Source organism: Scyliorhinus torazame, chromosome 3 (genome assembly GCF_047496885.1).
Source record: "Scyliorhinus torazame isolate Kashiwa2021f chromosome 3, sScyTor2.1, whole genome shotgun sequence".
Taxonomy (NCBI): Eukaryota; Metazoa; Chordata; class Chondrichthyes; order Carcharhiniformes; family Scyliorhinidae; genus Scyliorhinus; species Scyliorhinus torazame.
In genome coordinates, this window is record NC_092709.1 from 66,076,548 (window position 1) to 66,099,967 (window position 23,420).

Below are 23,420 nucleotides of genomic sequence, written 5' to 3' on the forward strand. Positions count from 1 at the left end.
GTCATCTCTCCTCCCCCCCCCCCCCCCACTCACGGTCACCTCCCCCTTAACCCACTGTCACCTCTCCCCCCCCTTCCCCACTGTCACCTCTCCCCTCCCCCCCACACACTCCCGGTCATCACCCCACCCCCACGGTCATCTCACCCCCCTCCACACATTCACGGTCACCTCTTCTCCCCCCCCCCCGCCCATCTCCCCAACCCCCCCCCCCCCCCACACACACACACACTCGCGGCCATCCCCCCTCACATTCACTGTCACCTCCCCCCCCCCCCCCACACTCACGGTCATCTCGCCCCCCCCCCCACACACTCACGGTCATCTCGCCCCCCCCACACTCACGGTCGTGCCCACCCTCACACAGTAACCCCCCCATAATCATGGTCATCTCCCCCCCCCCCCACTCCCACAGTCATCTCTCCCCTCCCCCACCACACACTCACTGTCACCTCGCCCCACCCCCCCACACTCCCGGTCATCTCGCCCCCCCCACACTCACGGTCATGCCCACCCCCACACGGTAACCCCCCCACAATCATGGTCATCTCTCCCCTCCCACTCCCACAGTCATCTCTCCCCCCCCACTCCCACAGTCATCTCTCCCTCCCCCCACTCCCAGTCATCTCTCTCCCCCCCCACTCCCAGGCATCTCTCCCCCCCCCTCACAGTCATCTCTTCCCCCACCCCCCCACTCCCAGTCATCTCTTCCCCCCCCCCCCACTCCCACAGTCATCTACCCCCCCCCCCCTGTCACCTCTCCCCTCCCCCCCACACTCTCCCGGTCATCACCCCACCCCCACGGTCATCTCGCCCCCCTCCACACATTCCCGGTCACCTCTCTCCCTCTCCCCCCCACGGTCATCTCCCCAACACCCACACACTCACGGTAATCTCCCCCCCCCCAAACATTCCGTCATCTCCCCCCCCCCCAAACCACACACTCACTGTCACCTCGCCCCCCCCCCCCGGCACTCACGGTCATCTCGCCCCCCCCACAAACACGGCCATCTCGCCCCCCCCCCCCACACAGTAACCCCCCCACAATCATGGTCATCACCCCCCCCCCCCCCCCACGGTGATCTCCACACACGGTCATCTGCCCAACCCCCCCATACACACTCGCGGCCACCTACCCTCCCCCCACACACTCACTGTCATCTCCCCATACCCCCCCTCCCCCGCACCACCCACACACCGTCATCTCCCCTCCCACACTGACGGTCATCTCCCCCCCCCATTCACAGTCATCTACCCTCTCCTCCCCCCCCCCCCGCCCCCCCCCCCCCCCCCCCACACTCACGGTCATCTCCCCTCTCCTCCCCCACACTCACGGTCATCATTCCCCCCTCCCCCCCCACTAACGGTCATCTGCCCGACCGTCCCCACACGTCATCTAAAGACCGCCCCATACCCCACCCCCCCCGGATCAGCCCTGTACAATTCCTCATACTTCCAAAACACCTAATATATCCTCCCCGGCTTCAACACTATCATGCCCGTACTCTCAGGATTTCTCTGGACATGGCCTGCCTCCATACCTGATGGGCTAGTCTGTGGCTTGCCTTCTCTCCATCTTCAGACCCCCTCGCCCTCCTTAGCTACCCAACCACCCTTCCCGTCGTCAGCCTATCAAACTGCCCCTGTAATTTCTTTTTCTTCACAAATCCATCCACAGAGGGGGGCCTCAAATACACCCTGTCCACCTCAACTATCTTGCCCAATAATCGTTCCTGATCCTCTCACCTCTTCTCATCTCTGAGCCTTCATGGTTGAATAGAACATATTGATGGAAGGTGATGAAGGAATCTGGGTCATCAGTTGCAAGGTTTGATGAATAGGATTACGCTAGGCAGCTGCTCGACTCATCTGTGGGACAGATCTCTCAATTCCCTGAAGGACAATAGATGAACCAGTTGGGTTTTTCTTCAATCCGGTTGTTTCAAAATAATTACTGAAACTAGTCGTTAATTCCAAATTTAATAATTACTTACATTTAAATTCCACTCGGGGTTTGGACTCATGTCGCTAGAGGATCAGTCCAGCTTTCTGGATTACCAATCCAGGAGTATTACCACTGTGTTAGCATATCTATTAGTTGTGTCCATGAAATAGTTCACGGGAGTGGTTATCCAATTAGACAAATGACAAAATCAATAAAGATAATTACGCTGATAAAAGTACAGTTTGTATCTATATGGCACCTTTGGTATAAAAATATACCACTGCGCTTTATACAAGAGGGAAAGGCGAAGATAATCAAAAAGGATATGAAAAGGTAATCAAGCTCATCTCAACCAGTTGAAGTAACTATCACACTTAACAAGGGTGGGGGTGGGGGCCTGGGGAGGGTCAGTGCAGGCACGATGGGCCGAATGGCCTCCTTCTGCACTGTAGTGATTCTATGATTCCATTATCCCTTAAACATGTAACCCCTGGGAGGCAGCCCCCAAATATAACATGGGAAGTAGACATAAAGTGCACCAAATGCATACCACAGAAAATACATTATTGATTCAATAAAACAATACAGGTGTATAATCCAATGGTTTATTGCACATAAAAGGATCAGAAATAATACACTGAATATTTACATGAAAATATCTGCACAACTACTCTTCCTGACATTCTATTCAATCCTAGCACCACAGAACTGAATAGATAACAATGACAAAGTAGTGGGTAGTGTAAAGTTTCCTGCACTTGAAAAGTCCATTGCATTTTACTCTGAAAGCTCCAATTCTGTGGAATACATTTTGTAATTACTTTCTTTTCTTAAAAGTACACAGAAGCCCAGAGCTCAGAGCTAGCTCTTAGCCTCAACTTTTATACATTGCAAAGTTGCTATTTAATACAAACGGACAGGAAATTTAAAAAAGCTATTACTGAGCAAATTAGCTAAGTTTAACTCCTGTTTAATGCACCACAAAATGGCATCTTGGTGTGCAGGTTCAGAGTCTCACATATCGCTTGGCTTCCAGAATAAATTGCAAACCAGCAGGCTTGGATTTATGTATACAATTCAAGAGTCTGAAGGAGGTGGTTTGAGTAAAACTAGTACATCAACACTGAAATGGACAATAATGACAAATAAAAGATACCTGTGTCAGCTACATCTATTATTTTAGAGTCACATTCCAAAACTATTTCTCATGCAGAAATGTTTTCAAAATTCATCTTATACCCACTTTATTAGGTATTACAACAGAAAAGTGGCTCACATAAAGTAATTATGCTGAGCATAATTAAAACTTGCTTTTCATTAATACGCCATTTATCAATTTAGGAATTTGTTTTTACAGCAAAATTCAAAAACACAGAAGGATAAAATTAGACAGGTAAGACATTTGAAACATAAATGAACTCGAGGTTTGAATTCCTGTCAGTCAACTGAGGTAGTTTTAACAAGCAACAGTTCAGAATTTGCCAGCAAGTTAATTCCCACTTAAAATAGAAACATACTTCAGAGTTTTTATTTTTGAAAATAAAAAAACTTTGTGAAAATCCTTAGGTTTCTCAATTTTTACATTTTAAAAATTGATGTACAAGACTAAACTTTAACAATATGTAGAAAAGCCCACTTAACGTGCTAAATGCCAGGTACTTACACAAGAATTTAATATGCGGAGTTACTGCAGAATGAAACTGCAGCAGAGTGAATAAGAAAGCAATCATTTTCTGGTGCAAGCAAAAATCAACACAGATCAATAGTACTCTTCCTGGATCTGGCAATAATCTAAGTGGAGAAGCAAGGAAACAAAAAAGTTGCTCAAATTGTTCCTACTGAAACAGGTTACAGAGAATAATTTTTAAAAATGGCCACATGCACAAGATTAGTTTGCAGATTAATAGACTGACTGAACAATAAAAACACCACGACCTGCTCCAACTAGAGCACATTTTTAAAAGGGACAATCAAGGCACTGTACACGAGTGTAATCATGGAGTAAACTCACTTACTACTTCAGCTTGCAAGCTTTGCACTCTTGTTTTTCTCAAACTATGCTGGGAGAATATTACTGACCACTGAAAGCAAAGCTTCAGATTGAATGGTTTATTTAAAAAAAAAACAAATTAATATTGTACTTCAGGATAAAGGTACCTCACTCAATGGTTGACATTCTGCATCAGTTGATCCAACAGTGCATTTGTGCATCTAATGGCGAATGGGTGGGAGCTACAAATAAAAACTAGGGTTAATAAAAACCATTACATAAATTTAGAACTCAACAACATTTATCTCTGCAATACTTAACCCTCCAAGTAATCTGACAAGAACTTCTGAAGCTTGATGTGCATACGTTTTAAACTTTCAATACATGGAGGATATTAGCGGCTAGCAAGGGTAGGCCCTGGTCGGCCTTGCCCTTTTGTGAACCCCATATTCAGCTGGTAGTACCTGGAAGGGTCAGTTTCTATTCCCTTCGTACACAAGTAAGGAAGCCAATGGGAAACCACCTAATGTTTCCTTTTCCCTCGTCAAATATGGTCAGTACAGACAGTTCTTGCCAAGACAACATCTTGAATGGGGTTGCTGCCGCTCGTGTTAACTCCTATCCGGTTCGATCATGCTACTGCATAATCATCAAAAACATCAACGAGTAAATAAGAAAATACAAACTGACACAAAAGGAATTGCTGCTTGGAACGTTAGAACATACATCAAGCAGGGAAAGGAGAAAATGTCATTCAAGATTGTTGCAGATTGTCAGTCAATTTTTGGTTTGTGAAATAGAGTGGATGGAGCTGGGGAAGTATCAACACACCGATTGAGTCATTATCCATTCAGCTGGAGTGAATCATGAAAAAGGATCTGTAGTTGATCTTGATCAAAAGCATCACAAGTCCCTTTCAAGATATTGGGCTATTTCCATGAGAATCCTCCTCGTCAGAACAGCAGGTACACTTTCCAACTTGAGCATTATCTAAGTATTTGCCCCACCCTAAAGCAGGTCAGATGAGGACCGTGAGGCTTTCTATGAACAACTAGAACAAGAAAACAATGTCGTGCTCAAGATATCATCAAGGGAGGTCTCGATGCAAAGCTAGAACATTTTTGTGTACAGGATATCGCTGGCCCAAATGATCTTGGAGAAACTTATGGGTTAATTTTGTTCCAAAAGCACCAAACACATGGTTTAAGCATCACCATTGGAAAGATGAACATGAAAGGTCCAGGCGACCAATTAAAAAAATCAGATTGACTTTATTACAATAAACAGACCTTTGAGAAACTCCGCTGAACAGTCAAAATCATATCCCAGAACAGACTATGACAGAGATCAAGTACCAGTGGCTGCCACCAATGAATGTCAAGTTGGAAATTCCGAATCAAATTAAAGGAAATTAAAGGAGACTGGATCTTAAACGACTCAAAAATCCCATCATTAAAGAAGCATTCCTAGTAGAGGTAAAGAACCACCGTCCAGCACTGCAGGTGGGAGAAACAATGAATGTAGAAGAGGAGTTTAACATGTTCAGGGCGATCTTAATTCTGATTCATCAGAAATATTTATTGGAATCAAGTAGTAAGATCAGATATGAGAAAGAACTCGGTGACTGGCAAACAATCAAGAGGGATTAGACAAGGCTGCATTCTCTCATTGGACTCCCTACACACCAAACGCATTCTTAGGAATTGAAGGATGGGTAATTAAAGGGTGAGAGGGAGAGTCCTCAACAACATCCACACTAAGCGGACAACGCTGCTTACAACAAATGAAGGCTTGCAAAAATTAATCAATACATTCATATAAGGATGTAGATATGGACTCTCACTCCACTGAAAGAAAATATTCACTATGGTAATGTGAAAGAAAAAAAGATATTCCAGTGTGCAGCATCACAGTAAATAGAAGATAGTTGGAACACACCAATCAATTCAATTATCTAGGAAGCATAGTAACATCTCATGTCAAAAGCAATACTGAAATCAAAAAGCCAAAAGTGTTTTCACGAAATTAAGCAACATTCTAATAAATGTCAGCTTCGGTCTTGAAATATTACTGCGCATACTAAAATGTTACATCTGGTCAGCGATGAATTATGGATGTGAAACTTGGAGCAGAGAAAGAGAAGAAAAGAACATCAACAGCTTTGAAAAGTGGTGCTTCAGAAGTATACCAACGGTAAGCTGGGTGGAGCACGGAACAAATGAAGAGGTATTGAGTGAGGCCAAATGAACAAGAGAACTCTTTACTAATAAAAGACAACAAATGGAGTTATTCAGGCAAGTTATTTGTGCAGAAAGGTTGGAGTGCCTGATTACCACAGGAAGGGTTATCAGAAGAGCAAGAGGCTGACAGGGAAGGATGAAGCTGGACAACATTAAAGACTGGCTTAACCAGAACTCCAACAACAAGGTCATCCACTGTTCTATGACCAGAAAGCTTGGAAGATCATGGGTTGTCTAAGCATTTAAACAATGACATAAGGACATTCAAGGAACTTCAAAATACAGAGTTGATTCTAGCAAATTAGGCAGTCCAGTAGAAAAATCTTGGCAGTGTCAGAAAATGTCAGATCAATTTGGATACTTTCCCACTTGCCCATGATCCACTGTAAAAGATGGTGAGCCGACAACAGTGATTTTGGAACAGCTCAAGTGTGCAGCCACAACTCATTGAACTGCAATCTACCTAAAGAATTGGGCACATCAGCAACTCAGGAGCATCTTTAGTCATATTTAAAATTAAATATTCATTTAAAATTGTATTTACACTTTTGAGTTCCAACAGCAAATACATAATGCTTTGTCATAAATGTGAATAATTCAGCATTTAACTCCTTTAAGAGCATTTCCAGGAAAATAAAAGAGCGTAGTCAAAGTTCCTTTAATACTCTCAATTGATTTGTGATCTGCTTTTGACAGAAAGGGGATGATATTAAAATCTATAATAGGGAAAAAATAAAACGCATTGGCTACTGCATTTCGAAACAGAATGTACTGGAGCTGTGAACAGCAGAGTGATGAGATTTAGCTCTATGACTCAATGCTGACAAAATGCTTTTCATCCGAGTCCAGCCACCAAACAAGAAGGAATCAAAGTGTGTAGTTACTGGTCAGTGAGCCTAAGCAGCAAATGTCAATGCCATCTACGAGCCAAATCCTGATCTTAAATCTTTCAGTCAGGCAGCTGAAACCTCACCCTGGCTTTGTGTCTGTGCTGTGGTATGTCCTATTTAGGGATGACATGATCCACGTATTTCATTTTCCATTGCAGCTACGGTGGGTTTTCCCAAAAAGAAGTGGGCCTGCTGCACAAGAAACAAAGGTGGGATCAAGGGCAATATTTAAACTGTGGAGCATGGTGTCAAGCATGGTGGATAACAGACAAGTAATATTTATGCAACAAGTGAGAAATGCAAACATCCAAACTTAAATAATTTAGTTTCTAACAAGGAGAGGTTGCATGGGGGTTAGGTATAGGGAATAAATTAAATTAAAAACGTGGTGGAATATTAAAATAAAAGTCAATTTATGTTTGCTCGCCGCCAAGAAATATTAGAAGTGGAGTTATATACATCAGTGCGCTGTTATTGCTTGTGGCAATGTGGTATGCTGCCCGCAGAAAGTGGCACACCCATTTCTGGTTTCTGCGTCATTTTAAAGTTCAAGGACAAAACCTAAACAATCAAGTCTCCAATTTCTCCCAAATAATTAGCAATTATTAGCAACCCACTTTATATTAGAAATATTCTCATGTTCAGGTATGATGTTTATTTATTGGAATGTTATAATTTAAACGTAATACTTTCTGCATTTCTGATTTCCAGAAGGTCAAAAGTGTAACTCTAGGTAAAACTGAAAGTATTGCATTAATGATCACAAATACATAACAGCTTTCGAGCGTCAAACCGTCACACACGTGTTCATGAGGGATTTCAGAATTATTCCCATCATAATTCTCGCCTTGAAATATGACCCTCTCTAGTTACGTGACAATAAACTATATACTTAAATTAAAATTTTGTTAACAGAAGCCCCGTCACTTTGTGTATTTTGCCGAAATTAATGGCAGAAAGATCATTTCCATGGTCTTCTGTGCATTATTTCGCAAAGCTGAGTTATCAATAAGCTGACTATCCAGTTCTGCAGGGAACACTATTAGCATGGGTATATTATAGGTCCTTTCTGTCCCATTCACTGCGTAAAGCATATTCTGAGATAATCATTGATTGAATTCTTTGTAGCTTTAATTCATTTTTATTTTTATTAAAGAGTACCCAACTCATTTTTTCCATTTAAGGGGCAATTTAGCGTGGCCAATCCACCTAGTTTGTACATTTTTGGGTTGTGGGGGCGAAACCCACGCAAACACGGGGAGAATGTGCAAACTCCACATGGACAGTGACCCAGGGCCGGGATCGAACCTGGGTCCTCGGCGCCGTAAGGCCGCAGTGCTAACCCACTGCGCCACCGTGCTGCCCTTTGTAGCTTTTAATTGGAACATTCTCCCAGTTGGTTTTCAAAATGCACTTGTATCACTAGAAAAGACTTTTCATGAGATTACTAGTTGAGATTGTAACATACGCATTTACACAAGAATACAGCTCCTTCTCTCTCCCTCCACCCCAATTTCCATTGTTCCTGTCACAACATCTTGGAATTCTTCCAGAAATTATTCCACATGACTGCATTGCTGACATAACCTTATTCATCAACTGCAAAAGAGCAGTGTTTCTTTTTGTACAAAGCTGATGCCACAAGGTTAGCCCCAATATTCCATATATGTTGTTTAACAGAAACTTGCATAAGTTGAGAAATCATTGTAAACAACGCTCGTTTAAAGAAGATACTCCATAAAAGTTTTTAAAAATATAATTCTGTCTACTATATCCCTTTGAAGATGAATAGACAACTAAACTCACAAAAAAAAAAAAATCGTCAAACCATTTGTATAAAGTAAACTGCTAAATCAGATAGCTTTTTTGCTGTGCTTTTGTTGCAGGATTGTACTGTATCCTAGCGATTCAGAAACGGAAAATCGATAGATAGATGTAATTTCAAATTCTTCTGAACAGGAATGCTATGTATAATTATGCACCAGTTAAGGCAACATTTGAAGTGTCTCAGAAATCAAAAACACCACAGAAGCGAGCATTCAAGATAGCGAGAGAGCCTGGTCGTTTTCTTTTTTTAAAAAAGGTCTGCTTCGTATGAAACACATGCTTTCATTGCAACCACTCTTAGTTCTTGATGAGTTTGTTGGGCAGACTTAAAATTCTATTTAAAGAAAACAAACCTGAAACACTTGCCATTAAAATTCCTCACTGATAGATGGACATGTATCCCAGAAATTTTCTGAAAGATGAGGAAACATTTGCAGTTTATAGGATACAATCATAAAGATTACTGAATGCACAATGTCACACCGATCGGGTCATCATTCTATGTAATACTTGTAGCCGTCAATGTGCACAATGAAGTTTTCAAACTCAGTGCCATCCAATGCTCTCAGTCTGATTTTCTTTTAATCCTTTCTGGACAAAAGCTGTTCTGAGGTTTTTGCTCATAAGAGTATCTGGGCAACATATGGAGAATGAGTACTTGCCACAGCAGCCAACAGAGGCAAGTCATTTGATTCAATCCTGAAAGAGAAAAGTACAACTGCTAAGTTGTTGTAAACAACATTGTGTGTATAAAACTCTCTGCGGTAAGCCAAAAAGAAAATATATAATTCGAAAGAAAGCTTAGCAATTCATGGAATGACATCTCAAATAATAGGCTCGAGTGACAATACATACAAGTCCCCTCGCAGGGCCTGTTTCTACAAAATCGATTTGTTTGTGTAAGGTGTCCCATGTATACTATTTGGCAAGGTGACCTTTGCAGGACTGTAGACATTCTTGTGTACAGATACATTGATTCAAATTAAGTAAGGTCAACTGGAGGCTTTGTTAATAGCCCTGACCAAAAAAAATACCATATTCTATTCTAATGCACCAATGCAGAAAAATATATTTGGAACAGCTTTTATCATTTTGCTAAACTGAAGTAAACCTTGCTCTCAAATTTATGAATGAGCTTTCTCAAGGAACAGTTTTTGGGACCATTTACACACATTATCAACGTTTTAACAAAACTAGATATGTACCGTAAAAACAAAAGGTGCAGGAACTAAATTCCCCCAGTGTTAACCCTGAAACAAACTTGGTACAAAAGATCAGCTCCAGACTTGACAAGAGAGTAAGCATTATTTGTGTGACATGCTGCCAATTTGGGAATCAATGGCTGACACAGCAGAACAAACTTTTTTCTTTGACACATAAAAGTAGTTCAGTACTGGAACTTTTTATAGTAATACAGTAACTTGGAAAACCAAACATATTTGTCACTGGTTTTCAAAGAAAATTGGATGAGCACTCGAAGCAAAAAACTCGCAAGGCTACAGGGATCGAGCGGGATCGAGTTGATTGCTGTGCGTGGAGCCAGCATGGATTCGATTGGCCAAGTGAACTCCTTCTGTGCTGCAAATGACTCAATGACTATGTTCTTTTGAAAACAGTGAACGTAGTGCAAAAGGGAAAAGAAAAATCAATTTTCATTAGGATACACAAACAATTCAAGAAAATGTAAAATTCAGCACAACAATTGGAATACTTTTGGAAATTTCAGTGCCATAATTTTCACAAGTTTAGTGAAAACTATTTAACAAAGACAACAGGTTTTAAGTCAACGAGTATAATATACAGATTAATTCAAAGGTTCTGATTTACCCCAGCACCACTCCCAGTTCTTTTACATGCACTCTAGTGTGGCCTTTCAGGTACTCTGACAGCATCTTGCTTTTAAAATAAAGCTCTTGAAGTCTGTCCTCAAGATGGATTACACACTGTAAATGGAAAGAGGAAAGAAATGCCGGAAATTGCTTCAACTCATTTCAAAAATAAACGCTGGGAAATTTATCGAAATACTAACCAAGGTTCGATACAGGTTTAACATTATTCTAGATAACCAAAGCCTGGTGCTTGTTGTTTTTTTTAAAACAAGTGGCCCTGATAACCTGTGGCACAACTTTTAGTAATGAGTGTACTCGTACTCATGATGTCTTTGTTCCTCAATCTCACAGAGACTTGCACTTTCCAAGAATAAGTGACCTCCCTATTCTTTCTTCCAAAACGTACCAACTCACATTTACCGGTGTTGAATTTCATTTGCCAACTATATACCATTCTGCAAGTTTAATAATGTTCTCCTGTAATTTATGGAGTCCTTTTCAGTGTGGACTATCCAGCCAATTTGGTGTCATCAGCAAATTTAAAAATTGTGTTTTTGATTCCAAAGTCCAAAGAGTTAATGTAAATCATGAACAGCAGTGCTCCTAGCAGAGACTCCTGCGGAACATCACTGCCCACTATTGCCACTGCATAACTACCCTTTATGCACACTTTCTGCTTTATCTCTTGAAACCAGCTAGTAATCAATTCTGCGATATCCCCAACTCCTTATTCTCGAATCTTATTTGAGAGTCTATTTTGGGATATCTTATTGAAGGTCTTTTGAAAATAGAGATAAATTACATTTACTGCATGACATTTGTCGACTTTCTTGGTCAGCTCCTCAATACATTCAATAATATTGGTTCAATAAGATTTTTCCTTTTGAGAACCATGCTGACTATTCATTACTGTACTTTTTGTTTCTAGACAATTTTATATTCTTTCCTTTGGTAGGGCTACCATTTTTTTCTCCAGATTCTTCTAAAATACATGAATGCAACCTATCGTCCCCGTGGCACAGTGGTTAGCACTGCTGCCTCACAGCACCAGGGGCCCGGGTTCAATTCCGGCCTTGGGAGACTGTGTGGAATTTGCACATTTGCCCAGTGTCTGCGTGGGTTTCCTCCTGTTGCTCCAGTTTCCTTCCACAGTCCAAACATTAGGTGGCTTGGCCATGTTCAATTGCCCCTTATTGTCCAAAGATGTGTAGGTTAGGTTAAGGGGTTATTGAGTTAGGGTGGGGAAGTGGGCCTGGGTGGGGTGCTCTTTCAGAGGGCCGGTGCAAACCTGATGGGCCAAATGGCTTGCTTTGTACTGTAGGGATTCTATGATTCAATCTGGACATGGGACTTTACCCTCAGAATTCTATTAACTAATTCAATACATTCCTTAGTATTTTAAATGCGCTTATTTCATTGCTCAACCCATCAATTAATGCCATATCTACTTTAACCATCACCCTGTTAAATAACCAAGGCCAAAAAAATTATATAACTTTGTCATCTCTCTATCAATAAATATCTAGCTAATATCTAGTTAATATTTTAGAGGTAATTTTATAGTTCTGGGAAGATGAAAGTTGTAATCATGGGTGATTAAACTGCTGTGCTTTAGAGATTACTCGAAAGAAATGGTAGTTCAAAAGATTACCTAGTTTGTTTATTAAAGTCAGAACAGAGAGCTCAATAAAGCAACAGGTGGGCTTACTTAACTAAAGAACTGACGACGTGATCATAGTCATAGAATTTACAGTGCAGAAGGAGGCCATTCGGCCCATCGAGTCTGCACCGGCTCTTGGAAAGAGTACCCTACCCAAGGTCAACACCTCCACCCTTTCCCCATAACCCAATAACCTCACCCAACACGAAGGGCAATTTTGGACACTAAGGGCAATTTATCATGGCCAATCCACCTAACCTGCACATCTTTGGACTGTGGGAGGAAACAGGAGCACCCGGAGGAAACCCACGCACACACGGGGAGGATGTGCAGACTCCGCACAGACAGTGACCCAAGCTGGAATCGAACCTGGGACCCTGGAGCTGTGAAGCAATTGTGCTATCCACAATGCTACCGTGCTGCCCCTATGCTACCCCTATGGGGCAATGTCTGCAATCCTTTCATGAAGTCTGTACCAAAGAGATGCTTTAGTTTTGAATTAGCCCTAAATTGGTTTAAAAGTGAACCTCAAAAAGGTTCTAAACCCATTTCTGTTAGATTAAACACAAAATTGTAACTGTGTGACAATTAACTTAAAGGTGAGTTTGAAGACATCCCGGAGCATGTAATGTCAGCATGGAGAAGGGTGAAGTTTTGGTGGGTTCTCTTGTTTCAATTTATCTGGGTGTTTGCTGAGAGAATTAGTTGCAGTGTGGAACTGGTGTGTGCGACTTTCAGCCTACTGAGAGAAGATAGCCAATGTAAATGACAGTTTGATAGACCTGAACCGGAAGCAGAGTAGAAAACCAACTTCTTCATTCATCTCGTGAATGAGGGAGAGACTTAGTCTCAGTTTGAATTTTGTGAGGGAATAGAAGCTGGAAGATTGCCGAATTTGAAACTAGTGGAAGAATCTACAGTGGTCCCACAGGCCAAAGGTAGCAACAAGCGATTAGTTTGAAAGTATTGTAAAATTAACTGGTACAAGGGACTGAGGCAGCCACAATCAAGAGATGGTAAAAGTTTTACCTCTGGAGAATAGCTGGAGTGGAGCAAAATTCTCCAGAGGACCGTGGCATACTTATAAGTGGTCCCTACCGAAGTAACTTCAAGATTAAGATCATTAGGGTGGCATGATGGTACAGTGGTAAGCACTGCTGCCTCATAGCTCCAGGCACTTGGGTTCAATTCCGGCCTCAGGTGACTGAGTGGAGTTTGCATTTTCTCCCCCTATCTGCGTGTGCTTCCTCCGAGAGCTCCAGCTTCCTCCCACAGTCCTAAGGTGTGTAGGATTGGCCTTGGTAAATTGCCCTTCGTGTCCAAAAGGTTAGTTGGGGTCTGGGTTACGGGGATAGGGTGGAGGTGTGGGCTTAAGTAGGGTGCTCTTTCCAAGGACAAGTGCAGATTTGATGGACTGAATGGCCTCCTTCTGCACTGTAGAGATTCTTGCAGGAAGCAAGAATTAAATCTGAGTGCATAATACACGGAATTATGAACATATTGATAAATTAATATTTATACTTTGTTCTTTTATCTACAATACAGTTTTGTATTTTGTCAAAGGTGAAATCTTGTGTAGTTCTATTGGTTAAAATGAGGTGTTTGGATTTCTCTTTAAATGTTAAGTGTCTCTAAATGAATCATAACATGGTCTCTGTCCCTTAATGGTCTTATTTACATATCAGTCTTCCATTTTAATTGATGTGCTTGTAAAATATTTTACTATTTTGTTTTATGGTCCTTGATAACTTAGTTTTGCAGTTCCTCTTTGCCTTACGACTTGTGCTCTTATTACCATGCGTTCCTTGGGTGACTATGTACTCTGCCTTAACCATAAATTTTAATATATTAACCAAACTTATGGCCATCTCGATCATATTAAAGACATTGTCCTAAGTGGACTTCTACTTTTACAACTCCTGCCTGCTCTGGTTTAATCCCCATTGCTTGATCCAATAGCAAATCTTCCCTTGTTGAACTTTTGACATAGTGTTCAAAAGGAGTCCTGTACACATTGTCGGAACTTCATTCTCTTATTTCCTTTACCTATCTCTCCTGTCCAATTAATAACAGATCATTTGAAACCCCCCCATGATTATTTTATGTATTTTTACTCATTTCCTTAATTTGTCAGCATATTTTCCCCCCACCTTTCTTCCACCAATCGGTGGTCTGCAGATTTCATCTATTTGTGAGATGAGTTTTTTGTTATCTTTCATCTATATTCACATGGATATTATTTTTGGCTTGCTGATAGCTACAGCCAATCTTATATTGCCATTATGCTATCCCTAATAAGTACAGTACTCCAGCTTCCCTTTTTCTCCTCTGTCTTTTCTAAAATTGTTATACCCTGCAATGTATAATTCCCAGTCCTGATCTTTCTGTAGCCATGCCTCAGTATTCCTTACTTTGTCTGGTTCCTTCCAACACGTGATTGTCTCCAGTTCCTGTATTATAGACACTGCATGCATTGCTGTAAGGACATTTTAACTCAATTTAACATGATTACCTTTCACTTTATGTTTAACAATCTTTTTAGATTCCTGTACTATAACTCTTCTCTTGCCATCAATGTCCTCGCTCACTTAATTATTTCCTATGCTCTCCTGCTCGGTTTATTTGATAGTGGCACACAACAGACATTGGAAAATTTACAGCTCATGGAATAAAAGGGACAGTAGCAACTGGATACAAAATTGGCTGAATTAATGAATATTTTTTGCATTGGAGGAAGGTTTGTAGCGTGTTCTTCAGGAGTTGGTATTGGGACCCTTGCTTTTCCACATATATATTAATGATCTAGACCTTGGTGTGAAGGGGACAGATTCAAAGCTTACAGATGATACAAAACTTGGAAGTACTATAAACAGCAAAGAAGACAGTGTAGAACTTCAAAACGACATGGACAAGTTGGTGGAGTGGGGAGCTAGCTGCCAGATGAAGTTAAATGCAGTGAAGTGTGATGTGTTGTATTTTGGAAGGAAGAACATGGGAGACCCAATATAAAATAAGGTGTAAAATTGTAAAAGGTGTGCAGGAGCAGTGAGGCCTGGGTGTATACGTGCATGACAGGTGGAGAGAGCATTAGTGACTTCCGGTGGCAGCCATGAGCTGAGTGGTCGTGCGAAAGGTGGCTCTCACCTGGAATCTACTTTTTGGACTTTTGACCAGGGGAACGGATACCAAGCCTGCATGAAACCAATCCACCCAGCCCTCTATCAATAACTCACTCGATTTGGGATGCCAGTGAACCAACAGTCAAATCACAAGGTGAGCAAAAGTAGAGAGAGAAAGACCCCAACCTCGGAACCGGGGGATCCGCATGGCAATGCGATCTTGAACATGTGGACCCAGCAGAGTCGCCTACGCCGTCCCAGTAGTTGGAGGCGCTGATGGAGTTAACTTCGACTGAACTCCAAAAGCATAGGGAGGTGGTAAAGGAGGACCATATGTCGGCGATGAAGTCAGCAATTGAGACCATGCTGGCCCCCAAACGGGGAACTATTGACAAGGTGAAGCGACAACTGGAGGCCCAAGGAGCGACGATCCAGGAGGTTTAGAAAGCAGCCACTGAGCAGGACGAACGGATCGCCTCGCTCGAGGCCGAGATAACGAGCTTGGCGGCAACCCAAAATACACTGAAGGCCAAGGTAGACGAGCAGGAGAATAAGTCCTGGCATCAAAACCTCCGGATTATTGGACTACCAGAGGGCACAGAAGGTAAAAGCCCAACTAAATTTGTATCAAAGATGCTCGGAAAACTGGTCGGGGAGGAGAGCTTCACCAAACCCCCAGAGGTAGACCGGGCCCACAGGTCACACCGTCAAAATCCAAAATCGGGGGAACCGCCATGGGGCAGTAATCCTAAGACTTAACAAGTACCAGGATAAGGAGCGAGTCCGGAGTTGGTCGAGGAACACACGGTTGTGTAAATGGGAAGGACATACCATCCAGATCTATCAGGCCATTGGAGCCGACCTGGCCAAGCGCTGAGTGGAGTTCAATGGGGCCAAAGCTGTACTCGAACAAGGTGCGATTCGGCATGCTATACCGGCGACACTTTGGATCACTTACAAGGACAGGGCCTTTGATAGAGGAACGGGCTTGGGAAGAAGTAATCAGGAAGACACAAAACTATGGACGTCTAGGAACATTGGGGAGGTGTACATTGTATAAGGGAGTGTTCCCTCCACAGCTTTCTTCTTTTTCTATTGGGTGGTTGTGTGTTGGGTTTGGCTTCTTGCTTGGTTGTGTTTTTGCTTCACTCTTCTAGATCCTTTGGGTCATGTCAATCTCTGTGAACTTATGCCCTGTGGGTAACTCATTCACGTTTCGCTCGGCAATTGTTGAGTGGGAAAGCACCATAGGTATAATTGCGACAAACCAGCGTACAGAGTTCGTGGAACACCGGGGAGCAGAGCCATGTGGCAGGGTCAGGCCAGCGGGGCGAGGGGGGAGAACTGGCACTCTTCCTTGGGTCCCTCCACAAGCCCCAGAAAGGGCGAAGCTAAAGAGGGAGGGCAAAGGCCCAGGGTCGGGAGGGGTCCAGATGAGTCGGGATTATAGGGCTCCTTTTCCGGAGGGGGGGGGGGGGGTTGAATGGTAGTCCCTCCAGCTCTGTCCCTCTCCCATTTGGGTTTACCTGGAATGTCCCCCTCTTGCCCAGGTTGAGTTTGTACCCCGAGAAGACTCCGAACTCTTCCAGAAGTTGCATGATTGCTTTTTAAATAAATTTAGAGTACCCAATTCCTTTTTCCCCCCAAATAAGGGGCAATTTAGCGTGGCCAATTCACCTACCAGGCACATCTTTGGGTTGTGGGGGTGAGCACATGCAGACACGGGATAATGTGCAAACTCCACAGGGACATTGACCCAGAGCTGGGATCGAACCTATGACCGTGGCGCTCTGAGGCAGCAGTGCTAAGCACTGCGCCACCGTGTCGCCCAATAAAATATTTTTAAACAAAAGTAAAGCATATAGTACTCTAGGCTTTATCAATAGGGCATAGAGTACAAGAGCAAGGAGGTTATGCTGAATTTATACAAGACACGAGTTAGACTTCAGCTTGAATATTGCATACAGTTCTTGGCACCATAGTTTTGGAAGGATGTGAACACATTGGAGAAAGTACATGAGAGGTTTACAAGGATGGTTCCAGGGATGAGAAACTTCAGTTATGAGGACAAATTGGAGAGGTTGGGACTGTTCTCCTTGGAGAGAAGGCGGCAGCGGGGTGGAGATTTAGAGATGTTTAAAATCATGAGGGGCTGGATAGAGTAGATAGGGAGAAACTGTTCCTTCTCATAAAAGGATTGAAAAATGAGAGGGCACAGACTTAAAGTGACTTCAGGTCTGGAATGCATTGCCTGGAAGTGTAGTGGAGGCAGGTTCAATTAAAGTATTCAAGAGGGCATTAGATAATTACTTGAATAGAAATAATGTGCAGAGGTATGGGGAAAAGGCAGGGAATGGTACCAAGTCATAATGATTGATTGGTAAGCCGGTGTAGACACAATGGGCCAAATGGCCTCCTTCTTCGCTGTAACAAATCTGAGTGTCTGTGAACTCATAAGACAGTAATTGCATTCTTATACAAGTCAATTAGCACTAGCTCTGCCCTTTTGTCTCCGGAGAAGTAAATTCATGTAATGCAATGGACCTCATTTTATCGCACAGGTTGTTGTGGCCATGCAGCTAGCCAAATTGCAACACATTGTTTGGTAGTAAACTTCTACTTACATAATCAGGTGGAAGTTGTAGTTTGTAGAGTTGAAGAATAGACTGGAGCAGGGAGGAAACAAGGTTAGAGACCAACACCTCTTTGCCCAGTTTGTTGTCCATCATTTTCCTATGGCTTGTCGCCACTTGGACTGACCACTTATCGGTGTCTGCAATAATACAGATAGATTCTGCAATGGGTTCATCTAAAACAGGGTGCTAAAGCAGAAAGGGTAAAACGTTCATTAAACGGCATTTAATATTTCCATCTTGACAATCGTTTTAAAACAATGTAAATAATTAAACTCCGCTCAAAAAACGAGACGATAGCACAAATATCAGGTTTCCAGCCACCTTTGATTTTGATCACCTGCTAGAATATTTGTAGAAATGAGACGCCAACATGAAGTTAACCTGCCAAAATTTTACTTCTTCACTCCCCAATCGTTGTTTTACAAGATCAGCCAATCTGCCACCTGAAAGTCCCTCTCACATCTACAAATTATTACAGCCCCTGGACTTTGACAGCTGCCTATAGATGCTCCTAATGCCAACCAATTCTGCCCCCTACCTAGTTACAGAAAACTATTGGCAAGAACGACAGGCAGTCTAAACTCGTATCAAGAAGTCCCACTGGCAGCCTCTGTCGTGCTCTCGCCAAAACAGTCAGTTTTAAAGTTAATTGATTTTGTGCATTAAGTCGACCATATATTGAATGCCAGGCAACTCCTACAATAGCCATTTGGCATTAAACTCAACATGTGCGCTGAACAACGCCAGCATGTTTTAAACATGCCAGTTCTCTTTAAGTGAGCATAATAACATAAAAGCAAAATACCAAAGATGCTGGAAATCGGAAATAAAATGCTGTAAAGACTCAGCAGCATTTGTGGGCAGAGAAACAAACAAAGCTATCATTTTGAGTCAGTATGACTTCTTCATAGCAGAAGTGAGAAGTAAGCATAATTGCTGAGAAGATAGCTGAAAGGAAGTACAGTCTACAGTTCATAGCTGGGGAAATCACTGGGTGGCACTGGATAGCAGTTTTGGCTGGCTCAGCCCTGCGGCACATCAGGCAGCTGGAGCGAGAGGGGCAACAAATTAGCTGTTCTGGCACCAGCTTACTGGGAGGAATTCAGAAGAGAAATGAAGGTGGCAAACATGGAATTGCAGCGCAATGGAAATACTACAATTAGCAACATAATTTGGGAACTTTTATCTGCCAATGCCCTTTCCATTAAGGTGCATAATTGAGATTCAATGATACAAGATGTGCCCAACATCCCAATAAGATTCACCACAGCCCCTGCTATATTTTGCACACATTTGAGATATCCCTTGGCCCCAATCCCATTTTTGAATTGTCATTTTACCTATTGGCACAGAATATAGATGCAGCATTTTAAAAAGCCCATAGTTTATTTCAAATTTGCCTGCACATTTTCATATAGGCAATTTCTTCCTCATCTATATGGTGGCTAATAAGAAACAGTTTGAAAAATGCAATCAATATGTTAACAGGAGATGGTAAAACAGCATTTTCCAGTGATACTACATTTAACAAAACACTTACCTGCACAGCATGAGCTAAATCTGCCATTAAACACTGCTTCAGCTTCTCATCAGAGCTAGTTCCATGTAAGACCAAGTCTGGGACATACTGAGAACAGTAGCCACCAAACAAAGATTTTCCAAAGTTATTAATACTTGGCCCACTGCTCATTTTGATGCTGTAACACAACCAGGGGGAAAAGTTTGCATTTATAAAATATATAATTTGATGCATACAGACAGGCACGTAACAGCACCATTCACTTATCCTTATATAGGAACAACCTTGCTCAATATTTAAAATATTTACTTGATAACACACAAACAGCTTTGAATTCTGATTGCCTTCTTTGGGTCTATTGTCCAATTCTCCATCTTGTTTTCAAAAGATACATCCACTCAAAGATATGCGAGAGTTGTCATTACTCATCCAGGAGTTCTCCAAATGTATGCGGTCTTTTCAATCCTATAGGACATCAAAGCCAACTGCATCTGCTCCTCACCCAGTTATCGACATACACACTTTTAAACAGGAATAACTAAGCAATAATCAGCAGAGGCTAATTTTTCTTTCCTCTAATTGGACTAATTATTGCACCCGAGTTGTTGTCACATCCAAGATCAGGTATACAAGGGACTGGGAATCAAACTGGGGCATTTCCGTTTGCAGCACTTTAAGCATATGGTAAAACACCTTGAATCACAAGTCCTCTGATGATCTGTTTTATCAATAAAATATTTAAGTTGCAATCAACATGAAACGGGATATAATGAGGGACAAGCAGGCTGTGGAAACTTTATGACTATTGTAGTAGTAATTGTGCATAGGCTCCATGATGTGGTAGATTTCTATACGCATATATGGAAATGAAAAGAGAAGCAAACAATTTCATGTCAAAAAGGCGAGTAATTTCTTGTGTGCGTTCAGGACAGTTATTTGCAGAAATATGTCCCAGAGCTAATAAGGGGACAGAATTTATTAGATGTAATAAGCAATGAGCCAGATTTTGTTAACATCCCCGTTGCAGGAAAGGATGACTCCAGCGGGACGAGACCGAGACCGACTCCGGCGGGACGAGTCCGAGACCGACTCCGGCGGGACGAGTCCGAGACCGACTCCGGCGGGACGAGACCGAGCCCGACTCCGGCGGGACGAGACCGAGCCCGACTCCGGCGGGACGAGACCGAGCCCGACTCCGGCGGGACGAGACCGAGCCCGACTCCGGCGGGACGAGACCGAGCCCGACTCCGGCGGGACGAGACCGAGCCCGACTCCGGCGGGACGAGACCGAGCCCGACTCCGGCGGGACGAGACCGAGCCCGACTCCGGCGGGACGAGACCGAGCCCGACTCCGGCGGGACGAGACCGAGCCCGACTCCGGCGGGACGAGACCGAGCACGGCTCCGGCGGGACGAGACCGAGCCCGGCTCCGGCGGGACGAGACCGAGCCCGACTCCGGCGGGACGAGACCGAGCCCGACTCCGGCGGGACGAGACCGAGCCCGACTCCGGCGGGACGAGACCGAGCCCGACTCCGGCGGGACGAGACCGAGCCCGACTCCGGCGGGACGAGACCGAGCCCGACTCCGGCGGGACGAGACCGAGCCCGACTCCGGCGGGACGAGACCGAGCCCGACTCCGGCGGGACGAGACCGAGCCCGACTCCGGCGGGACGAGACCGAGCCCGACGGGACGAGACCGAGCCCGACTCCGGCGGGACGAGACCGAGCCCGACTCCGGCGGGACGAGACCGAGCCCGACTCCGGCGGGACGAGACCGAGCCCGACTCCGGCGGGATGAGACCGAGACCGACTCCGGCGGGACGAGACAGAGACCGACTCCGGCGGGACGAGGCAGAGACCGACTTGAGCGGGATGAGACCGAGACCGACTTGAGCGGGATGAGACCGAGACCGACTTGAGCGGGATGAGACTGAGACCGTCTTGAGCGCGATGAGACCGAGACCGACTTGAGCAGGATGAGACCGAGACCGACTTGAGCGGGATGAGACCATCATCTACAACAGTAAAAGCTAAATATGTTAATGGTTAAATTGACAAAACTGATCAGCTTGCTCGACGGGTTGTGCCCAGCGACAAACATCAGGGGCGGGATTCTCCGACACCCCGCCGGGTCGGAGAATCGCCGGGGGTCGGCGTGAATGGGCCAAAGACCCGGCCGCCTCCAGTCCCACCGGCGTAAATTAAAGTTGGTCCCTTACCGGCGGGACCTGGCGGCGCGGGCGGCCTCCGGGGTTATTGGGGGGGATCTGGCCCCGGGATGTGCCCCCACGGTGGCCTGGCCCGCGGTCGGGGCCCACCGATCCGCAGGCGGGCCTGTGCCGTGGGGGGCACTATTCCTTCCGCACCAGAGGCTGTGGTCATCCGCCACTCCCGGTGCGGAAGTGACTCCATGTGCGCATGCGCAGGGATACCGTCAGCACAGACGCTGACCCGCGCCGGCCGGCGGAGTCCCTTCGGCCCCGGCTGGTGTGGCGGCAAGCCCCTTTCCCGCCGGCCGGCGGGGTGCAAAGAACTGCGAGGCGGGCCTAGCCCCTGAAGGTGCGGAGGATTCCGCACCTTTTGGGGTGGCCCGACGCCGGAGTGGTCTGCCACTCCGTCCCGCCGGGACCTCCCGTCCCGCCGGGTAGGGGAGAATCCCTCCCCAGCTGTTTCTGGAGGATCACCAACTTGTTGAAAGATACGCTTTGGTCTGCCTGGAACATGTTAGTCTTCCAGTGCAAACAGTTGCCCCCATACAGTGTTGCAGATGGCATATTACTAAGCCCAGGACTACATGCGGAGGGATGCACTAAAGCTTGAAGCAGCAGCCACAAAGGCGGAATGGCCGCAGAAAAATACTTTTCACTGTACTTCGGTACTTCCCGTACCAGCCTCCCCGAACAGGCGCCGGAATGTGGCCACTAGGGGCTTTTCACAGTAACTTCATTTGAAGCCTACTTGTGACAATAAGCAATTTTCATTTCATTCATTTCATGTGACAATAAATCAAATCAAATGGGAGAAGATCACTATCTAAGACCTTTCAACCATAGCGAACTGAAGGGTGTGGAATTATATAGAATCTCCTCGTGCTGGATGACTCACATTGAATATATAGTGAATATTACATGTATCACAACCATATGGAAGCACCTCAGAGTGAAACTTGATCCTTGTTAAATACCTTTGCACCATTTGCAATGACCATTTTGAATTGTCTGTAATTTTTCTTTGGCTATATTGAAGCACCTAGAGTGCAACATGATTGATGTAGAATTCCTGAGAGAATGAAGGATAAGTATGGGAAGTTTAGATAATGAGGGATATTGTGATTCTCGTCAAAAAGAAAAAGGAGTCTTTTGTACGGTCTAGAAGGGTGGAAACAGTCGAAAGCCTTGCTGTGTTTAAAGAAAGTAGGAAGGTCCTGAAGCGGGAAATTAGAGGGGGCTAGGAGTGGTCATGAAAAGTCCTTGGCAAGTAGGATTAAGGTGAATCCCAAAGCTTTTTATTCATAAGTTAAAAGCACGAGGGTGGCCAGGGAAAGGATTGGACCGCTTAAGGACAATTGGGGGAATCTAGTGTTGAGCCAGAGGAAATGGGCGAGGTACTAAGTGAATACTTTGCATCAGTGTTCACCAAAGAAAGGGACTTTGTGGAAGATGATTCTTGGGTAGAGTGTGTGGACAGTCTGGATCATGTTAACATCGAAAAGGAAGAGGGATTGGGTATTTTAAAAGATATTAAGGTAGATAAGTCTCCTGGGCCAG

The 23,420-nt window shown here is 44.2% G+C and overlaps 1 protein-coding gene across 5 annotated transcripts in view; it reads right to left on the minus strand.

The window, feature by feature from the left end:
- Positions 1 to 2,533: 2,533 nt before the first annotated feature.
- The window catches only part of LOC140408500 (folliculin-interacting protein 2-like), a 178,380-nt gene continuing 157,493 nt past the window's right edge, over positions 2,534 to 23,420 (minus strand). For 2 of the 5 annotated variants that reach the window (XM_072495774.1, XM_072495773.1), the window contains 6 exons: positions 19,674 to 19,830; positions 18,122 to 18,319; positions 10,717 to 10,832; positions 9,552 to 9,588; positions 9,243 to 9,301; positions 2,534 to 4,174 (listed from right to left, as the gene is read on the minus strand). In XM_072495774.1, the coding sequence (XP_072351875.1) occupies positions 4,105 to 4,174; positions 9,243 to 9,301; positions 9,552 to 9,588; positions 10,717 to 10,832; positions 18,122 to 18,319; positions 19,674 to 19,830 (637 nt within the window). In that variant the 3' untranslated portion in view covers positions 2,534 to 4,104. Of the gene's footprint in view, positions 9,589 to 10,716; positions 10,833 to 18,121; positions 18,320 to 19,673; positions 19,831 to 23,420 lie in introns of all 5 variants that reach the window. The other 3 variants (XM_072495772.1, XM_072495775.1, XM_072495776.1) reach the window with 3 other exon arrangements.